Below are 19,886 nucleotides of genomic sequence, written 5' to 3'. Positions count from 1 at the left end.
CTCTCTCTCTCTCTCTCTCTCTCTCTCTCTCTCTCTCTCTCTCTCTCTCTCTCTCTCTCTCTCTCTCTCTCTCTCTCTCTCTCTCTCTCTCTCTCTCTCTCTCTCTCTCTCTCTCTCTCTCTCTCTCTCTCTCTCTCTCTCTCTCTCTCTCTCTCTCTCTCTCTCTCTCTCTCTCTCTCTCTCTCTCTCTCTCTCTCTCTCTCTCTCTCTCTCTCTCTCTCTCTCTCTCTCTCTCTCTCTCTCTCTCTCTCTCTCTCTCTCTCTCTCTCTCTCTCTCTCTCTCTCTCTCTCTCTCTCTCTCTCTCTCTCTCTCTCTCTCTCTCTCTCTCTCTCTCTCTCTCTCTCTCTCTCTCTCTCTCTCTCTCTCTCTCTCTCTCTCTCTCTCTCTCTCTCTCTCTCTCTCTCTCTCTCTCTCTCTCTCTCTCTCTCTCTCTCTCTCTCTCTCTCTCTCTCTCTCTCTCTCTCTCTCTCTCTGGAAGCCCCACTCTAAGGGAGTTTGCAGTGTATTAGTGAGTCATATATTGTACAACCACAGTCATAAAGTTTTCAACCAGTAGTTTTATTTCAGTATGTATTTTTCCAGTATCACAAAAAATGTAATTTTATATGGTTAAAATCATCTAGCTTATGTGCACCTTTTAAAACACTGCCCAGCAAACATTCGGACGTTTAATGACAGTTGAACGGTCACAACTGTGAAATACCTGAAATTAAGAAAAATTAACATGACATCTACTACATTTTCCTTGCCCGGACTCGAACCTGGATCCTCTAGAGTGAGAGTCACCCGCTCTCGCAGCTGAGCTAAGCCAGCAACTGCTGAATACCAGATTTTTTTATATAGATAGCTAGAGAGTAAAGTGCGGGGTAAACTAACCAATCAGAGGACAGGGAAGTTCTGCCACAGGCCACGCCTCCAGAGTGCCAAAAGCCCTTACAGCCGAGCGAGCAGGAGTCAGAAACCGAGCGCGCAGAGAGGCTGCCGAGCGCGCACAGAGGCTGCCGCGCGCGCACGTTTTCCTCTGCCGTGTGCTCGTTGACAACGCGCGCACGCAGGTTTGTCACTTGTGCACATCCTTGTGCGCTCACAGACACAGTTTGCTCCCTCTCAGTGCACAAATGACCTCTCGCCATGTATATTTGCGCTCGCGAGTCCCGTTCACACGCGCGCTGTGGACCCAATGCGCGTGCACGGGTTGTGGCACGCTTTAAACGCCATACAGCTGTGGCTACATTGTAGCTCATCACCACCAGTGTGTGAATGTGTGTGTGAATGGATGAATGATACACTGTAGTGTAAAGCGCTTTGGAGTCCTTACTCTGAGAGGCGCTATACAAGTGCAGGTCATTTACCATTTACCCCCCAGCATGGTTTATGGTCCACTTCTCCTTGTTTAAACATAAAATAAGACGCCTTTATTGGTGCCGCTGAGAGACACCCATCGATAAGGCAGACAGATTTTGATTTCCACCACCCTGTGCTGTTCTCCTGAGAAGATGTAAGGCAGAATGAAATCTGCTTATTTACTGATGAAGTTGGATCCTGATCCTGTTCTGGTTCTGGTTCAGTCCACGGCGTTCCCCTCGGAGGTGAAAGGCCTCACCAAACGGATCCGTACGGTGCTGATGGCCACCGCCCAGATGAAGGAGCACGAGAAAGACCCAGAGATGCTGCTGGACCTGCAGTACAGCCTGGCCCGCTCCTACGCCAGCACACCTGAGCTCCGACGGACCTGGCTGGACAGCATGGCCAGGGCTCACCTGAAGAATGGAGACCTGTCTGAGGTATTTCCTCCTCTGGTTCCTGTTGCGTGTGTTGTGTGAAAACAAGAAGCACAGGTGTGTCTTTTTCTTGTTGTTTCAGTTCATGTTTGCGTAAAATCTCCACTTTCTCAGTTACTCAGTAATAATCTGCCTCCGCTCGGGTGATAAAGATCAGACAAACACTGTCGCCTTGCACAAACACACGAGCAGCCTGTGGGTCCCGCCCCCCATTCTCAGGTTCCTCCTCTGGGAGATCTTTTGGGTGTTTGTGACAAATAAGGTGATGGGTGTCGCTCCTGCAACTAAATGGTGCAACGCCACCCACTTCAGCGTGTAATTAAGTAAACATCAAACTCTAGTTAGTTCTAGATAAAGACACTTTAAATATTTACACAGTTTCATTTTTATTATTATTATTATTATTTAGATAATTGTTATTTACCTGCATTTTTCAAAATTTCTCTTTTAAACCATTTCTAATGTAAAACATTATGAATATTCCTCAGTAATATTCAGAATATCCCTTAAAAAAGTCAATATTTGTATATTTTTTCTTTTTATTTTTGGGTGTTTTTTCAGTAACTTGTTTAAAACATTTATCTCTATAATGTATTTTTTCACGTTTCATCTCTTATTCTTTTGACAGTAATTTTAGAATTTTCAGAGAATACTTTTTTCTCACAGTGTAATGTAATATGAATCCTTTTAAACTACTTCAACATAAACCTGAATGAGCTGGACGTTCGTAGGACGCCGGGACGACGTTCCCAACGTTCCATCTCTCAGGTTTGACTGCATGTTGTGGAGGTTCGTTAGGAGCCAGTTTTGATCTGATGGAAAGTCACTTTCAAGTTAAATATGCGAACCGAAGCCGTCCGCGTGACGCCCCGCCGCCATGGCCGCGATAGTCTCCAGAGCTCGTTTATGAACCTGTTAAAGATCACGTCTGGTTTCTCCTCTTGTTCACCGAGTTTTCTGTGTCTGCAGGCTGCCATGTGTTATGTTCATGTGGGTGCGCTGGTTACAGAGTACCTGCACAGGAAAAGTACGTCCAACACACACACACACACACACACACACACACACACACACACACACACACACACACAATATATATACCAAGTAGTGTGCCTATGGTTACATTGTGATTTCTTAGTAAATATTCTATTTGGTGAGAGATAAACTTTATTGTATTTATCCTAGTGGATCTATAATTAGACGGGTAAACTAGTAGTAGCACATCCAACGTTAAAGACAGTAAAAAGTTATTATCAGGAGAGGGAGAATGTTTAAGTGGTTAGCAGCAGTGTGTTAGACGATGGCCCCCTCCATGAGGCCACCACAGCTCAGCAGAACATCATTGTCGCTTCTTCTGGGGAGAAAAACACTTAGAGAGAAAATAAAGTTAACAGCTGAAATAGCCGGAAATAATACAGTTAAAGAGCAGATAGTAGAAGACAGTAGTCGAGTGTGGAAAGTGGTCAGTGTGTCCTCCAGCAGTCTAAAGCTTGGTTTATGCTTGACGCATTTATTTTCCGCTTGGTGATGCGGCTCGCGGATGGAACGCGCTTCACAACTCGCAGCGTTTATGGTTCATGCGGCTCGTCTCTGCGGTGAGCCAATATTCTCCCAAACTGTAGGGGGCAGCATGGAGCTCTACGGCATGCATCCAACACTACACCATAGTAGAAGTAGAAATTACTGTTTACAACATGGTATTCCAGCATTTTTAACAGCGTCCTCGTCTTTTCCGACAGTGCGAGCTATTTCTCTCCAAGAATTATTAACAACATGTTGATCACGGTGATCTCTGAGAGCTGAATCATACAAATGTCTGTATTTACCAACCTCTGCCATACTAGTTCTTGCCGGTCCGCCATGTTTTTCCGCGTCCGTCCGTCCGCGTGGTTAGAAATTTTCCGAGGTGCGCGTTGCGGAAATTCTGGGCCGTGCGGAGGCGCGGTGGAGGGGCGTGGTTGTTAAAATGACACAACTTTTTCGCGCGGAGCCGTGCGGACCTCGCGGACGCGTCAAGCATAAACCAACCATAAGCCTGTAGACCACACAGACCACATAGACCACCTACATTCATTATGGAATCTCATGTCTTATGGTCCATTAAGTAGATGTAAATTAACCCCTTACGCAGCATAACTGCAGAGATAACTCTGGATAGCCTAGCCTTTTAGATGGATGCTAGTCTGCAGACTTGACAAACAGTGGTGGCCCCAGACACCGGTCCTTCAGGAAAATGTTTTGCAGTACTGATAAAATCCTTCACAGTCCGCTGCTACGTCCAACATGCAAAGGAGACGTCTAGCCAAAGAAAAGCCTCACAACTCGTCTTTATCTCATGCAAATCATTCTTTCAGATAATCCTCTAAACAAATGTGAGGCAGTTGTTGTTGTTCTCAGCCCTACTTCAGGTTTCCGTGTAGCTTAGATGAACTCAGCACCACCACAACACACTAATAGTTCAGTGTAAGATCAAATCAAGCAGCGGGGAGTAGATCCGAGTGTTTATGTCCTTATGCAGCTGTATAGGTGACATGTGTATTTTTTACTTTATACAAGGTTTTCAAAAGGTGTTCTGTGTGTGTCTGGTCAGAGTTGTTTCCCAGCGGCCTCATGGCGTTTAAGAAGGTCACCTTTAACATCGAAGAGGAAGCAGCTATGAAGGAAGACACTGGAATACAGGATGTCTATTACACTGAGGTGTGGCTTCTGCTCATGTTTTCTTGGTTTGTTTTTTTGCAAAAGCAGATTCACACGACAAGGTCAGAGGTCCTGACTGTACGAACTCCAACAAAGCAATATTTAGATGGTGTCTGCATGGGTTCTACTGTTCCTTCTCAGGAGGTCCTGTTGGAGCACCTGGAGGTCTGTGTTGAAGCTTTGTGGAAAGCTGAACGCTACGAACTCATCACCCACATCGCCAAGCTCATCATCCCCATCTACGAGAAGCGTAACGAGTACGAGGTACGGGAACGGTGCCTGGTTTCTATGGGAAGGTCGGTGGCTTGATCAGAGGAGATCCAGTTCTCCACTTATTGGTCCCAACCTTCTTGGCTTGTTCTGAGTCGTCAGGGCTCCGACAGCAACTGTTGCACGTTTAATGTCTCTGATCATTCTAGTCCGTGTGCTGGATGGATTATAGGAAAGAAATGTATATCTTGAAATGAGAGAAACCGTGCAACCAGCTGATTGGCCATGCCCACGTCGCTCTGTCACCATTGGTCTGGCTTTGTGTAGCCTGTCACCAGTGGGTGTGGCCTAAAAGGCTGTTTGGTGCAACTTTAAAGAGTTGAGACGGATCAGAGAGGTCTACTTGATGGCCTCGGCCTGTGTGGCTGTTAGAGAGGCCCTGGGGGCGACGGTGGCACAGGAGTTAAGAGCTCGCCCCGTAATCTGAAGGTTGCAGGTTCGAGCCCCGCTCAATCTGTCGCTGTCGTTGTGTCCTTGGGCAAGTCACTTAACCCACGTTGCCTGCTGGTGGTGGTTGTAGGGACCGGTGGCGCCAGTGCTCGGCAGCCTCGCCTCTGTCAGTGCGCCCCAGTGCAGCTGTGGCTACATTGTAGCTCATCCCCACCAGTGTGTGAATGTGTGTGTGAATGGGTGAATGACTGATTGTGTTGTAAAGCGCCTTGGGGGGTTCCAGGACTCTAGAAGGCGCTATATCAAATACAGGCCATTTACCATTTTGTAGGCCGCTTTTATTGTGAAAAACACTCATCTCCCACAAAGTCTCTGAACCTCCACCTAATGTTGCAATCCCTCGAGCCGGGGCGTAACAGTAATCTGGGTTACTTCCTGTTTTACTAGTCCTTTACACACACACACACACACACACACACACACACAAACCTGCACACACACACCTCATTATTTCTCCATGTTATTTTAAAACTTCATCATTCTACCCATAATGCCTCTGTCCCCTACATGTACAGAGCTTTAGACTCGCCATAATTAGGAAGTACACAGCTGAAGGCAAAAGTAGCTTCAGACGGCGGGATCCGGACTATTATTTCCTGATATTTTAACATTTCAACTCTGATTTGCTAACGGCGACACGTCTCTACCACTGACTCCATTTTTTTAGCAGAGTGGATGTTTTACCTCCACAAATAACACAAGCCTTGAGGAGTTCTGCTGTGTGGTGCGGTTGATAATGCTAACAGTTAGCTTCTGCTAGCCGAGAGGTTCTCTGCTGTTTCCTGGACGCTAAACCAACAACAACCTTTCCTACCGTGAGTCAGGATGAGTGAGTCCATGAGTGTTAGTGACAGCGTGACGTAGACCTGTCAGGATTTTCTAATCCTAGAGTTTCACCGTCTGTTTTCTGTCAGAAGCTAAAGCAGGAGATAGGTGTAGGAGACTATTTTAAGTTCAGCCTGCACAAAAATCTGATTGACTATAATCAGAAATAATGATTAAAAAAGGGTTTCAGTGTTCCGCACCTTTAATGGACATCCTGCTATGATGAGATGTTTTGTTTTTCAGAAACTCAGCCGACTGTACGACACGCTGCACCGCGCCTACATCAAAATCATGGAGGTGATCCAGTCTGGCCGCAGGCTGCTCGGGACCTACTTCAGGGTTGGTTTTTATGGACAGGTGAGGTTGTTACAGAGCTCTGGGGTTATTTTGGGGGGGGGGTCTGTCATGACCTTTAACCTCTAACCCCCGGCTGAAAAGTCTCACATGAAGCTGTAGAGTAGGAAAATCTTTCCTCTGAATATTTACCTCTGACCCTTGGGTGAACTTGCTGGGATCTCTGCAGTCCTAAATACTTTCCACTGTTTGTGGAGTAATAGACTTCCCATTGTTTAATGTAGGGATGTGTATTGGTGAAATTCTGGTGATACAATACGTATTACGATACAGGGGCGACGATACAATATATCACGATATATTGCGATACATTCAGTCAGACGATATTGGCGATTTTTTAGACTAAATTTATTATAGGAAAATTCAATAAACAGTCCAAACTGATACTTAACATGTTTAACCGTAACAGAGGGATTTACATTTCAATGTTAGAAACAAAACCCATTACACACTGCTGCCAACTAGTGGTCGTTGTTTGAATTGCACCACAAGAAAAGAAAATACACAAATGTTTCCATGTAAATTCTTCCTAAAATTAGATACACGACTTTTGAATATTGATACATTTTTGCAAGAAAAAAATCACGATATATTGCGATATCGATAATTTCGATACACAGCTTTTGAATATCGATGTAATATCGCTGGGGGAAATATCACGATATATTGCCATAATCGACATTTTCTTACATCCCTAGTTTAATGATGACCTTTGACCCTTCCCTGGTGAATGGACATCAGTTGCTTCTTTAAGGTCATGGCTGACCAGTGGAGTTGACTGATACTCCAAATACTAGATCATTTAGGAGTGGAAAAGTTTTTTATCTTCTGCTAAACAGTGTGTGTGTGAATGTGTGTGTTATATGGTGTCTCTTGATGTATGAAACCGTTATATTTATTATTAGTTATTTGTTCTCTGAGCAGGCCTTCTTCGAAGAAGAGGATGGGAGGGAGTACATTTACAAAGAGCCCAAACTCACCGGCCTGTCGGAGATCTCCCAGCGGCTGCTGACGCTCTACGGGGAGAAGTTTGGCCAAGAAAACGTCCGGATCATCCAGGACTCCAACAAGGTGGGGCAGACGGACAGCAGGTTTGGTAGTTAAAGTGGGCAGCTGGCATCACAGCCTCACCACTGGTGTATTCATTAGATGATATCTTTTCTGCAGGATGAGGTACAGAAATGTTCACGTGAAGGAGTCTTTTAGGTTTTTAGCCCTACGGCTAAAGTCGTTCTGCTTTCTTCAGAGATGTTAGAAAAGCTGGACGCCGACTCCGTTTAATGAAATAAAGCCTGACTTATGATCCGCAGTGTTGGGAAAGTTACTTTAAAAAAGTAATTAGTTATAGTTACTGATTACTTTGTCAAAAAAGTAACTCAGTTACTGAGTTACGAGATTATAAAAGTAACTAATTACCAAGAAAAATAACTACTTAGTTACTTTTTTCATTAAAGCATGCAAGAATTACTACAATAGTGAAATATAAATGACTGGAACATAATAAAATGTATGTCCAAATGTTTTTTATAAACCTGAATAATTTAAATAAATAAGTACTTAACAGGAGGAACTACTAACAGGAACATTACACTAATCTAGACTATGAAAAGGTCACTGTGTAATATTTAACAAGACCCCAATCAGCTAAAATTTAAAACTGCAAATAGAAACACCTGTAAAGTTTCCCGAGCCTTTAGATGGTCTCTCAGTCTAGTTAAATTACAGAAATGAATGTAATTTTGTACAGTTTTTTAATTTTTCCAGCTTCACATAATTGTGTGTTTTTAGCAGCATTTCTGTTGCTGGTAATCTAGTAATGGTTAAATAAATAAATAAATAAAATCCTTTAAAATGACACTAGAAGAGGCACAAGCCTGATGGAGGACTTACATTTACTAACGTGGGTCAGACCCAACCACAGAAGAGCTGAAGCTGGGTGGTAAACACACACAGGTAGTTCTGATAACACCTGAGCTCCATGACGTCTGAGACTGATGCATCAGTGTTACAGCGGGACTAAAGACATGATCAGGAACAGGTTACAGCTGGATGATCTAGGAAGGTAGAAGATCAGGACGTCTGAGCGGTGAACAGGTGAGCGGACCTTCGGGACGTCCCGCTGTCACGCTAAGAAGGGCACGGCTGCAGATTCACGCCTGCAGCCGTAGATATTCATCACGTCTTCCTCGTTCTTCACGGCCGTGATGCTCTTGGATGAAAACATCTGCCTCTTCAGCTCCTGATCAGCTGATGACAGCGTCAACACACCGCGCCACTTAACGCACGCTTTTCCTTATCAGTAACAGAAACGACGTTTTGATAAAAGAAGACGTAATTAATTAGTTTCCTCGTTACTGAAAGAATTTTTTTTTTAGTAACGCGTTATTCCCATCGCTGATGATCCATGTGATTTAACCTTTTCTGTCACTTAAAGCCAAATTGTCAGCCTTTATACCACAACATAACGATTACTCGAACGGCAGCACGTGACTCCACCCACCCCACAACAAGATGGCATGGCTACTTTACCAGCTTCTGGCCAGTACCCTGCTTAAAGCTGACCTTTGCTTTACAGGTGAACCCCAAAGAGCTGGACTCCAGGTTAGCTCACATCCAGGTGACCTTCGTAAAGCCATACTTCGATGAGAAGGAGGCGCCGGAGAAGAAGACGGATTTTGAGAAATGTCACAACATCAGCCGTTTCGTGTTTGAGACGCCATACACGATGTCGGGCAAAAAGCACGGTGGCGTGGAGGAGCAGTGCAAGAGGAGGACCGTCCTCACAAGTATGGCCCACACCGTCATTAATGCATCCCTGTGGCTTGTGACCTCTCACACACTGATCTGTGACCTGCTTAAGGACAACAGCTGGATGCTCGGTTCTTCACCTGGATCGAGTCACAGTCCTGCAGCAGCGAGCTGATGCTTTCGCTTCTGCTCTGTTTACTTTATTGTGTTTGTTTCCTGAAAATCTGATGATCCGCTGGATGGATTTTACTGAAACTCACAATTCTCTTTGTTTACACCAACAAATGATTAAATATCGGAATTGGTCCAAATAAAAATGGCTGCCACTGCTAACAGTCATGTGCCGGTACGTCTGTTTACAGGGTATCTGCGGGTCCTTAAAAAGTCTTAAATTAGCTTTTCCAAATTTAAGGCCTTAAAAATCCTTAAAAATGACAAATAATCCTCAAATACAGTTTCCAGAGGTCTTAATTTACCAAAGACCCAATAAACAAGATTCTTTTATTTCAATTTTCATGAATTTCTAGTCGGTGTTCAGCATTTTTTGTGTACGATGTTGGCATCAGCGGAACCGTACACATGCAGTTGGTTGTGAAAGGGGACTATTTTTAGATGAGCACATTAGCTGGTTAAGCTAGTGGGAGCTTGCGCCATGGGGACGTGGAAGTTTAATGGTAGCTGGATGGCTAATCCCACGATCGCGGCGTGGTTAGCACCGGTTCCAGGCAATAGCTGGAAATTATAGCTTTAATTTTTAAAAATGATACATGGCCCGCACCTGTATAGCACCTGTCAGAGTAAGGACTCCAAAGCGCTTTCAATTCAATTCAAGTGTATTTATATAGCGCCAAATCACGACAAGAGTCGTCTCAAGGCACTTCACATAATAAACATTCCAATTCACAGTTCATTAAGCCAATCAGAAATAATGTTTCCTATATAAGGAACCCAGCAAATTGCATCAAGTCACTGACTAGTGTCAGTGACTTTACAGCAATCCTCATACTAAGCAAGCATGCAGCGACAGTGGAGAGGAAAACTCCCTTTTAACAGGAAGAAACCTCCAGAGAATCCTGGCTCAGTATAAGCAGCCACCCTCCCCATAATTGGGGGCTTTACACTACAGTGCATCATTCATCCATTCACACACACACTGATGGTGATAAGCTACGATGTAGCCACAGCTGCCCTGGGGCGCGCTGACAGAGGCGCCGCCGGTCCCTCCGACCACCACCAGCAGGCAAGGTGGGTTACTTGTCATGCCCAAGGACACAACAGCAGAATTCTCTGTCCGGAGCCGGGATCGAACCTGCAACCTTCAGATTACTGGACTACCCACCCAACCTGTTGAGCTACTGCTGCCCTGCTTAAATAGCTTAAATTTGGTCAAAGTGGCCTTAAAAAGTCTTAAATTTGGCTCCCTTAAACCTGCAGATACCCTGGTGTAGCAGTCACACCGTAAGATCTGTAGGACATGAACGTTGACGTAAACTCCTTCATGGACTCGGAGACCTTCGATGCCGAGCGTGAGCTAGCATCTGAGAAATGTTGCTTCTGTTTGCTGTTTTCGGCTTGTTCTCTCTTGTTTCCTCTCCTGATCCGAACAGCTTGCTTGCTCTCTCTCCTCCAGCTGCCCACACCTTCCCTTATGTGAAGAAGCGCATCGAGGTGGTGGGGGAGAAGCAGGCGGAGCTGAAGCCCGTGGACGTGGCCATCGACGAGATGAAGGCTCGGACGGCGGAGCTCGCGAAGCTGTGCTCCAGCCAGGAGGTGGACATGATCCAGCTGCAGCTCAAACTGCAGGGCTGTGTCTCTGTCCAGGTCGGTGTTGATGGACTGCTCTGTGGTCCTGACAGGAAGGCTGTTGTCCTCTCTGGTTGTTGCCAAGACGCTCGACAGTCACAGGTATGTTGTCTTGCCGCAGGTGAACGCGGGCCCCATGGCGTACGCCAGAGCATTCCTGGATGACAGCAAACCAAACCCATCAGGCAGCAAGAAAGCCAAAGAACTCAAAGACATCTTCAGGTGACCTTTGACCTCATTAACCAAACAAGGAAGCTTCTTGTTGATTTGACGAGTGCTCCCAGTTTATCCTGCTGGTTTTTGCTAACACGTGCAGGCGTTTCGTGGAGGCTTGCAGCATGGCCCTGGACATCAACGAGAGGCTCATTAAGGAGGACCAGCTGGAGTACCATGAAGGTCTGAAGTCCAACTTCAAAGAGATGGTGAAGGAGCTGTCAGACATCATCCATGAGCAGGTAGAGCTAAACTCTCACTCGGCTTTTCAGCTGAAGCTCCGACACGACACTGCTTCCATAAAAACATGGCCACAGGGGCCTCAGAGAGTTCTCCAAGCCCCCCAAGGCGCTTTACAGCACCATCAGTCATTCACCCATTCACACACTGGTGGGGATGAGCTACGATGTAGCCACAGCTGCCCTGGGGCACACTGACAGAGGCGAGGCTGCTGAAGATGGTGTGTGTGTGTGTGTGTGCGTGCGTGCGTGCGCGAGTGTGCGTGTGTGTGTGTGTGCGCGCTTGTGTGCGAGTGTGTGTGTGTGTGTGTGTTGCAGTGAGGTGGATTCTCTCTGACTTTAGGTTTTCGTGTCGACGCAGCGGACGCTGATGAGGGCGATGTTGGTAGACGTGTGCACTCTGCTCCCTCTCACCCACGTCTACGTCACTCAGCAGCCTTCGTCACGTTTCAGCAGCTTAATGTTCAACTCTGCTTATGATCCGACTTAGGCGAGCCATAATGACTCAGCAGGAAACGGTTCATTTACCATCCAGCAATGATTCCAAACTGAATTTCCTGTTGAATGTTTCCTGGTAAACTGATTCCATCCATCATATCAAATGTCTCGCAGTCGCCTGCCGTTTGGTCCTTTAAACCCAAATGTACCAAAATAGCTCGATGAGAATAGAACCAACCAGAGATGGAGATTACGTTGCCACGAGGTCACGTTTAGTTTGCAGTTTTAATGATTGATTTCAACCGTTCTTTTTCCAGAGTGAAATTACCGTAATATCCAGACTATAGAGCGCACCTCAATATAAGCCGCACCAACAAAAAAAAGGTTTTCTACACACACACACACCACACTCGAATACAAGCCGCGGCGCAGCAGCCTCATGCAGGTCTCCGGCGCACAGCGCATGCACGGCCATAACGTACGATAATTAGACAGGAAGATGTTACACGAAGGTTTTTCGTTGTTGTTTTAATTCAACAAAAGGAATTTTAAACACGGGTGAACGTGCCTGCATGCTTAGAAAAGAAACCAGCACTGATAGCATTCATATTTCTGGATGTTATAAAATAAAAACAGCACTGACACGTTATTACCGGTCATTTGCATGTTTAGAAGAAAAGAACAGCGCTGACACAGCATTAATAAGCCCTGGATGATTAGAAAATAACAACTGCACACAAAACATGCCTGGTTAGTAAATAAAACACACTTGCCTATTAGAAGAAGTCATTTGCTCTCATCTTCCTCCTGCGCACTAAAGCCATTAAAGTCCTCTTCTTCAGTGTTGGAGCTGAACAGCCTCAGAAGAGCTTCATCACATACCTTTTCTGTGGCGATGTCCGTGTTGCTGTCATCATCCCCGGGTGAAGCTGGCGTGAATGAGTTCTTCCCGCTGCCGTCTCCAGCGCCGAACCATGGATTCATTCATGCCAAGCTAACGTGCGGCAGCGCTGTTTCCCTCCTTTACTGCCAGATCGATGCCTTCAACTGAAATGCGGCATCATATGAACTCATACGTGTAGTTACCATGATGAGGGGGTATGGATTTGAAAAAATTCTTTGTGGTGCCGGCTGCTTGCATGTGCTAAATTAAAATGAGCACTTTCTTTGATTTGCACTTTTGCATGTGATCATTTGTCAGTTATATATCTCAGCCAAACCCATATGATCGTTATATCTGTAAGCTGGTTTCGGTTTCACCCAAAGTCCAAAACTCGTCCACGGAGGACTTTCACATCCTGAGATGTCTCCAGTTGGACCACTCCTCCTTATCACCTGCCTGATTCCACTCGCAGCAACAGGCTCTCGCTTATCTTTGCGCTCCTTATGACTGTATGTATGTTTATTACCTCCATTGTTTCTGGCATGCGAGAGCTTGCAACAGGATCCTTAAATATATTAAAGCATAATTGGGGGAGTTTGTATAACTTTGATCATTTGAGGCAGAAAGAATTAAGACCTGCACTTGTACAGCACCTTTCTGAGTCAGACAACTCCAAACGTTCACACACTGATGGAGACGAGCTGCGTTGTAGCCGCGGCCGCCCTGGGCCGCACTGACGGAGGTGAGGCTGCGTGCACCGGTGCCTCTAAATAATCCTACAAGCTGTTTGTTGCATTACGATTTCATCCTGGATGAAGAGGTGAAATCAGCTATGAAAACCTCAGATCACCAGTACTGTTTATATTTACTGGCTGACATCTGACCTTTGCTTTGACTGAACTAACTGTGCTACTGTTGTTTTTCTTCCCAATGGGCTGGCCCTTAGCTTTAAGGAGCAACAGGTAAAAATCTCTCTGTTTCACCCATTTATCTTGTTTTGTGGCTTACGTCTCCGTCCAGATCAATTATAGATGAACACAAAAGCTGAAGGGTTCATGTGGAGGGATGTTGGTGGAGCAGCCATGAAGTTGAGGATTTTCTGTTCAAGTGGACAGCTGGGAGGTGTTTGGCTCTCGTTGATTTCCTCCTCCGACGATCCTGTCGGAAACACAAAAAGCCTTGGATCTCAGCCAACACTGGCACTACTCATCATGTTGTACACGTGCAAACGAGAGGTGCCTTAAGTTAGGGATGCAACAACACCACTTTTTTCCAAACCGATACGATACCGATGCTTGGATCTGGGTACTCGTCGATATCGATTACCGATACCGATACTTCTACCACACCAAAAAATGCAATGATTTGGAATACAGATTTTATTTTTTTCTCTGCTTTCAACAGAAAAAGACTTTGAGGTAGATAAAAAGTAAAATATATGAATGGAAATCATCACAAAACTAAAATAGTTGAACAGAAATGACAAGTTACAATGAAGCCACTTTCAAGCAACTGCATTGGTATCGGTTCCTGGTATCGGTTAACTTTTACCGATACCGACACTGATATTGGTATCGATATCGGTGCCGATACCGGTGCCAGTATCGTATCGGTGCATCCCTACCTTAAATCAAATAGTGATTACATTGCTGTCCTGGTTAAGGGTTGGGTGTTTGCATAGCCACACATGGGAAAGCGTATTCAAAACCACGGTCTGTCTGAGGACGTGGCGCCAGCACCCAGATCCTAATGGAAGCAGATGGCTTCTAAACATGCAGTCATGCAGCTGTAGCTGCACAACCTGTCTCCTTAAGTAGGAGGCGGGACCAGAGGAGGATTGTTTATGACGTCGTGCTACTGTCACTCCTACCGTCACACCTCCAGACTCTTAACAGCTACGTTAGACCTTTAATGTTACACACTCATGGTTTTGGTTTGTTTATGTTGTTACCCTGGTGTGTGTGTGTGTGTGTGTGTGTGTGTGTGTGTGTGTGTGTGTGTGTGTGTGTGTGTGTGTGTGTGTGTGTGTGTGTGTGTGTGTGTGTGTGTGTGTGTGTGTGTGTGTGTGTGTGTTGCATGTTTGTCAAAAAGCATGCTTTGTTTCATTGTCTGTGTTTCCAACATCCTACTACCTTCTGACTGATGAGCTAACAGCTAGTATAAGAGCACCCTGTCTTCAGACAGCTCAAATACTCTAGATTTTATAATACTTATGTAATTTTATAAGCCTTTACACCCCATCACACAATCACTTCATCTGATCCTTTTTATCTGTCGCCATCCTCAGCGACATGTAGCTCTTCTGACGCCACTGGCAATAAGGTTAGCTGCAATTATTTGATATTTTTGCCAAAATAAACGTGTAATGAAAACATTCACAGAGGCGTTCATTTGCAACCACATATGAATACATTTCCTGAACTGCTAAGAAAATATTGGCTTTTGGAGCCATTTGAAGACGGTCTTGAGTAGGGATGTGTATTGGTGAAATTCTGGCGATACAATACGTATTACGATACAGGGGAGACGATACAATATATCACGATATATTGCGATATATTCAGTCAGACGATATTGGCGATTTTTAGACTAAATTTATTATAGGAAAATTCAATAAACAGTCCAAACTGATACTTAACATGTTTAACCGTTAACAGAGGGATTTACATTTCAATGGTAGAAACAAAACCCATTACACACTGCTGCCAACTAGTGGTCGGCGTTTGAATTGCACCACAAGAAAAGAAAATACACAAATGTTTCCATGTAAATTCTTCCAAAAAAAAGATACATGACTTTTGAATATCGATACATTTTTACAAGAAAAAATATCACGATATATTGCGATATCGATATTTTTGATACACAGCGTTTGGATATCGATATAATATCGCTGGGGGAAGATCACGATATATTGCGATATCGATATGTTCGATACACAGCTTTTGAATATCGATATAATTTTGCTGGGGGGAAATATCACGATATATTGTGATATCGATATTTTCGATGCACAGCTTTTGAATATCGATGTAATATCGCTGGGGAAAATATCACGATATATTGCCATAATCGACATTTTCTTACATCCCTAGTCTTGAGGATATTTGGCTTACTGCTGCAGCAGTGTTATTTCATGAAAGTAGGACATTTAGGTAGAAGTATGCAATGATGATTTCCTCATCTTAAATAGTTTATTGCAACTAAAGCCAGACTGCAGAGTCAACATCCACAAAAACATCAGTGTCTCATAAACTTGTCACGCGATATCGAGCATCAACTACAGCTTCTCAACAACGTCTCGTGCTTTGATGGTCTGCTGAGGCCTGATGTCCCACTCTTCTAGAAGGACATGCCTTAGGTCATTAACAAGCCTTTATACAGCAGTTCAGCAGTCCCCATAGGTCTTCTGAGGGACATCTTCAAAGGATGTCAACTTCTACGTTTTTCTTTGACTCTTCTAGTCTCTCTATACTCTGTTCTAAATGATCAGGAAGTGATGTGTTATAATAAGTGCTGCTGCTGAAACTGTCCTTGTGACGTTCGTGTTGTGAAAGGTTTAGACAGCATTTGCATGAAACTGAAATTAAGGGATTGAAGCAGTTGTAATAAGGCAGCAATGAGGACATTTGATGATCTGGAGGCCATTTAAAACTGGGAGAGGATTATTATTGATGCATGCACTAAATGTAACTTTGACTTCGTTTTGGGTTAATGGTTGGATTTGTTAGCATGGTGAAAAGGCCTGAGCTAGCATGTATTAAAGGGACTATAAGGAAGTGTGACAGCCCAAACACGTATAGAAATAATAAATGTCTTCTTCATACGTTCTCCTGCAATGCCCTGGTCCTGTAGAATGAGCCCTGGCATTTTTACTGTGATTGCCTGTTTTTCTGTAAAATCACAGAAAAAGAGAGATGCTCGGGTCGAGCAGGCTGCTTCATGCGCGTTCACGCTCAGGCATCGCCCGTAGCATTTGCTATCCGTAGCTTTAGCAGCAGAGAGAGAGGCAGTGCCACTTTGTCGCTGTTCCTAACGCCTAGTGACAAAGCTAGCTACATTTCTGAGGACCCTTAGCTACTTTCTGTAGAACTTTCTTCTAGATATTTCCTGCAAATTAGCAACAAAATAGCCATTTTCACTCCGAACCGTTCTTTGGTTTGACGTTGTTTCAGCTGTCATCAAGGATATAAATGTTAGATACATCTAATGTTACTGGTGCTTTAGCTCACCTAGTAAGACGTCAGACTCTCAGGCTGAAGACCTGGGTTCGATTTCCAGGTGTGAATATAGTTTGTTATTTAGAGTTTCTTTTTTACATTAATGGTATTTTTTTTTACAGTAAGATGCCCAAATTTTTATTTGAGACTCGCCGAACAGCATTGAACTCACAGATAAAAAAGATGTGGGTTCAACTTTCATTTTGGAACAATTTTTCAAGCAAGGGAAGGGAATGATCTGAGCATGCAGGAGGACTGACCCATCATAAACCTTTGTCGGCTGTGCTGAAGAGAAAGGTACAGAACCAAATTATTTAATTAATTAGCTGCGCGTTCTCCTGTCCTCTGTCCTCCGGGCCACACACACACACACACATACACACACACACACACTCACACACACTGCACGTTCGGCCGGCCGACGAGAAAGTGCAGCTGCAGAGACAGAGGCACATTATTTTATTAATTTGCTGTGTTCTTCTGTCCTCTGGGCCACACACACACACACACACACACACACACACACACACACACGGGACTGTCTCAGCTGTTGTTTTTGTTAAGGAGTGTGCACGTACAGCATGCGCGCCTCGTGCACGAGCCTACTATTGAAGCTGTTGTTACGCTTTTGGCCTGAGGGGGCGATCACGAGCATAAAAATTCAAAAGTCCGTAAAGTCCCTTTAACTGTGTTAGCTCGGAGTGGTCATGATGGTGAAGACTGTTTTATTGTAATTGTGTTTTTCCTTTGGACCTTCCAGATCTACCAGGAGGACATGATGCGTTCGCTGCTGCAGAACTCCCTTCATGTGTTTCGTGCCATCAGTGGGACGTCCTCCGACCTGGGCTGACCTATTCACACACACACACACACACACACACACACACACCACCCCCTCCAACCTCCTTCCATCGTGTTTATCCTATTGCTGTTCCCTTCAGGATGTAAAGTGGGTGATAGGAGGGCAGCTACCTGCCTGCTCTTGCTAGAACTCCTCCACCCCATTCCTGGTGAAGATCTGTCTATCTGCATCTCTCCTGAATGTTCAGTGGAGTTTTGGGCCGGCGTCGAGGCAAAGTACACAACGAGAGCAATCAGTATTTATCAGAATGTATTTCAGCAGCTCAGACCGAATGTGTGCATGTGAGTTAACGCCGAGTAAAACCAGGTAGTGATGCACTTTTTTCTGACCTGGTAACAAAAAAGAGTTTCGTCTGTATTGGAGCAACGCCCCCCTTGAGATCTATGCAGCACCCCGGTGTCACTCCTACATCTGTTCCTCTGCTCCTTCCCCTGAGTGATACACCACGGTCTTGCCTCTGTTGATTTTTGCTCACAGACGAGTCACTCGTGCTAAGCTAACAAACATGCTGTGACTAGGTTTACCAACTCAACCGGTTCTGTTGCGACACGCCCTAAAACCGAAAGCATTCAGATGTACTAGTATGCAAATTCTTGTATTTGTAGGCCCTTGGTGCATTCCAGAGACTTAAACAACAGACGGGTCTCAACAACAGAGGCTGACCCCAAAATTATACCTTAAAGATGGTGATTGTTAAAATAATGTCAAACCAGGGGAAACGGGGCTTTAGTCAAAGTTTTACAGGAATATTTCAACCGTTTGAACCGTGTGTTTGTGTGGAAGTTACAAACGTTGTGGGCTTTGTGAGAGGTCTCCATTTACATCTTGCAAGAGTGGTGGGCTAACGGCTAGTTTGCGTGTAGCCTTGTGAAAATGGCTCCAGCGCTTTCATAAAACCTCGTTTATGAAGTTTCCTTTAAAAGGACCATTCAGAGGTGTTTAAGCGGGTTCTGCAGCCGTCGTAACGGGACCAGTTAGCTGCCAAGTGTCCGAAAACTACTCCAGCAGTTGGTGCTCATCTTCTATTGTAACCTTAAGATGGTCATGAAGTAGAAATGCACCCCAGAAATCAGCTGATCATCAGAGTAGTCCGGTATTCAGCATGATCGGTTTAATTAGTGATTGGCCTGTCATCCGTATCTGAGAGTTTCCAGTCAAAACTCGCCTCTCACTATGAATTCACATCAGAGCACTCATTCCACAATAACGGGTGTTTTTGCTCCCTGAAAGATCACTTTTTAGTAAATATTATTGTTTTCTATTAATATTTTGCTCCTGAGATGAGTCAAAATTAGCCTAACGTGTTAACAGAAGGTCAGAGTTGTACGAGAACAGGAAATCAATATTTGCCCAATCGTTTGTCTGGATGTTCAGAACTCTGCTGGGATAACCGTAGTTTTTACAGCAAATGACCACAGAAGTCTCTCTAAATAACCGTATAATGTGAAATCTACTGTGTCAGGGCTCAGAAACATAATAGTAACAGGGTTGGGATTAAGTGTTAGAAAGTGGCAGAAACAAAACACGACTAGCTGTTAGCTCATCAATCAGTCTGTCCAAGTTTTTCTGTTTCGCCAAGTCGAGACCGTACAAAGAGCTATCTCGAACGGGTAAGACGGTGATTGTTAATAACCTTTCCACGAAAACCCACTTCAAAGGTTTTGAACTATTCTTGTAATAAATTGCTGATGACCCTCGATGGACAGGGAGTGCTGACACGGTGGGTAATACCTGTATGAATTTATACACAAGCTGTTTTAAAACGATGAGATTGCAGCTATTTTCTGATGGCAGCAACACTCTTTGATTTAGGCTAATTCAGGCAAGATGGTGATTATTTATAATTTGTTAACAGGAACACGTAAAAAGCCGGAAGTCCCTTTAAAAGACTCTGATGTCTAGCCTCATCAGCAGCGGTCTGGTGAGCTGGATCAGGTCCTGTGCCTTTGTTCTCTGCCTTCATAAACACACTTCCTCCGTCTCTAGTAATGAAATCAATTGCAGGCTGATGAGTAAAAATATTTCACAAGTGCTACACTGAGATGAGCTGATAATAATTCGTATTTAAGCAGGTGTATATAATCTGTTGACATGATGTAAAT

General features: G+C 44.5%; 1 protein-coding gene across 4 annotated transcripts in view; it reads left to right on the top strand.

The window, feature by feature from the left end:
• dock11 (dedicator of cytokinesis 11) overlaps positions 1-17,939 on the top strand; it is a 129,646-nt gene extending 111,707 nt beyond the window's left edge. For 3 of the 4 annotated variants that reach the window (XM_054736296.2, XM_054736303.2, XM_054736311.2), the window contains 11 exons: positions 1,570-1,785; positions 2,752-2,809; positions 4,373-4,479; positions 4,621-4,743; positions 6,268-6,381; positions 7,303-7,449; positions 8,954-9,164; positions 10,757-10,947; positions 11,051-11,151; positions 11,246-11,384; positions 17,683-17,939. In XM_054736296.2, the coding sequence (XP_054592271.1) occupies positions 1,570-1,785; positions 2,752-2,809; positions 4,373-4,479; positions 4,621-4,743; positions 6,268-6,381; positions 7,303-7,449; positions 8,954-9,164; positions 10,757-10,947; positions 11,051-11,151; positions 11,246-11,384; positions 17,683-17,772 (1,497 nt within the window). In that variant the 3' untranslated portion in view covers positions 17,773-17,939. Of the gene's footprint in view, positions 1-1,569; positions 1,786-2,751; positions 2,810-4,372; positions 4,480-4,620; positions 4,744-6,267; positions 6,382-7,302; positions 7,450-8,953; positions 9,165-10,756; positions 10,948-11,050; positions 11,152-11,245; positions 11,385-13,648; positions 13,665-17,682 lie in introns of all 4 variants that reach the window. The other variant, XM_054736313.2, reaches the window with a different exon arrangement.
• The last annotated feature ends 1,947 nt before the right edge of the window (positions 17,940-19,886 follow it).

Source organism: Nothobranchius furzeri, chromosome 3 (assembly GCF_043380555.1).
Source record: "Nothobranchius furzeri strain GRZ-AD chromosome 3, NfurGRZ-RIMD1, whole genome shotgun sequence".
Lineage (NCBI taxonomy): Eukaryota > Metazoa > Chordata > Actinopteri > Cyprinodontiformes > Nothobranchiidae > Nothobranchius > Nothobranchius furzeri.
Note: the sequence above shows the minus strand (reverse complement) of the source record. Positions and strands in the feature narration are given on the sequence as shown.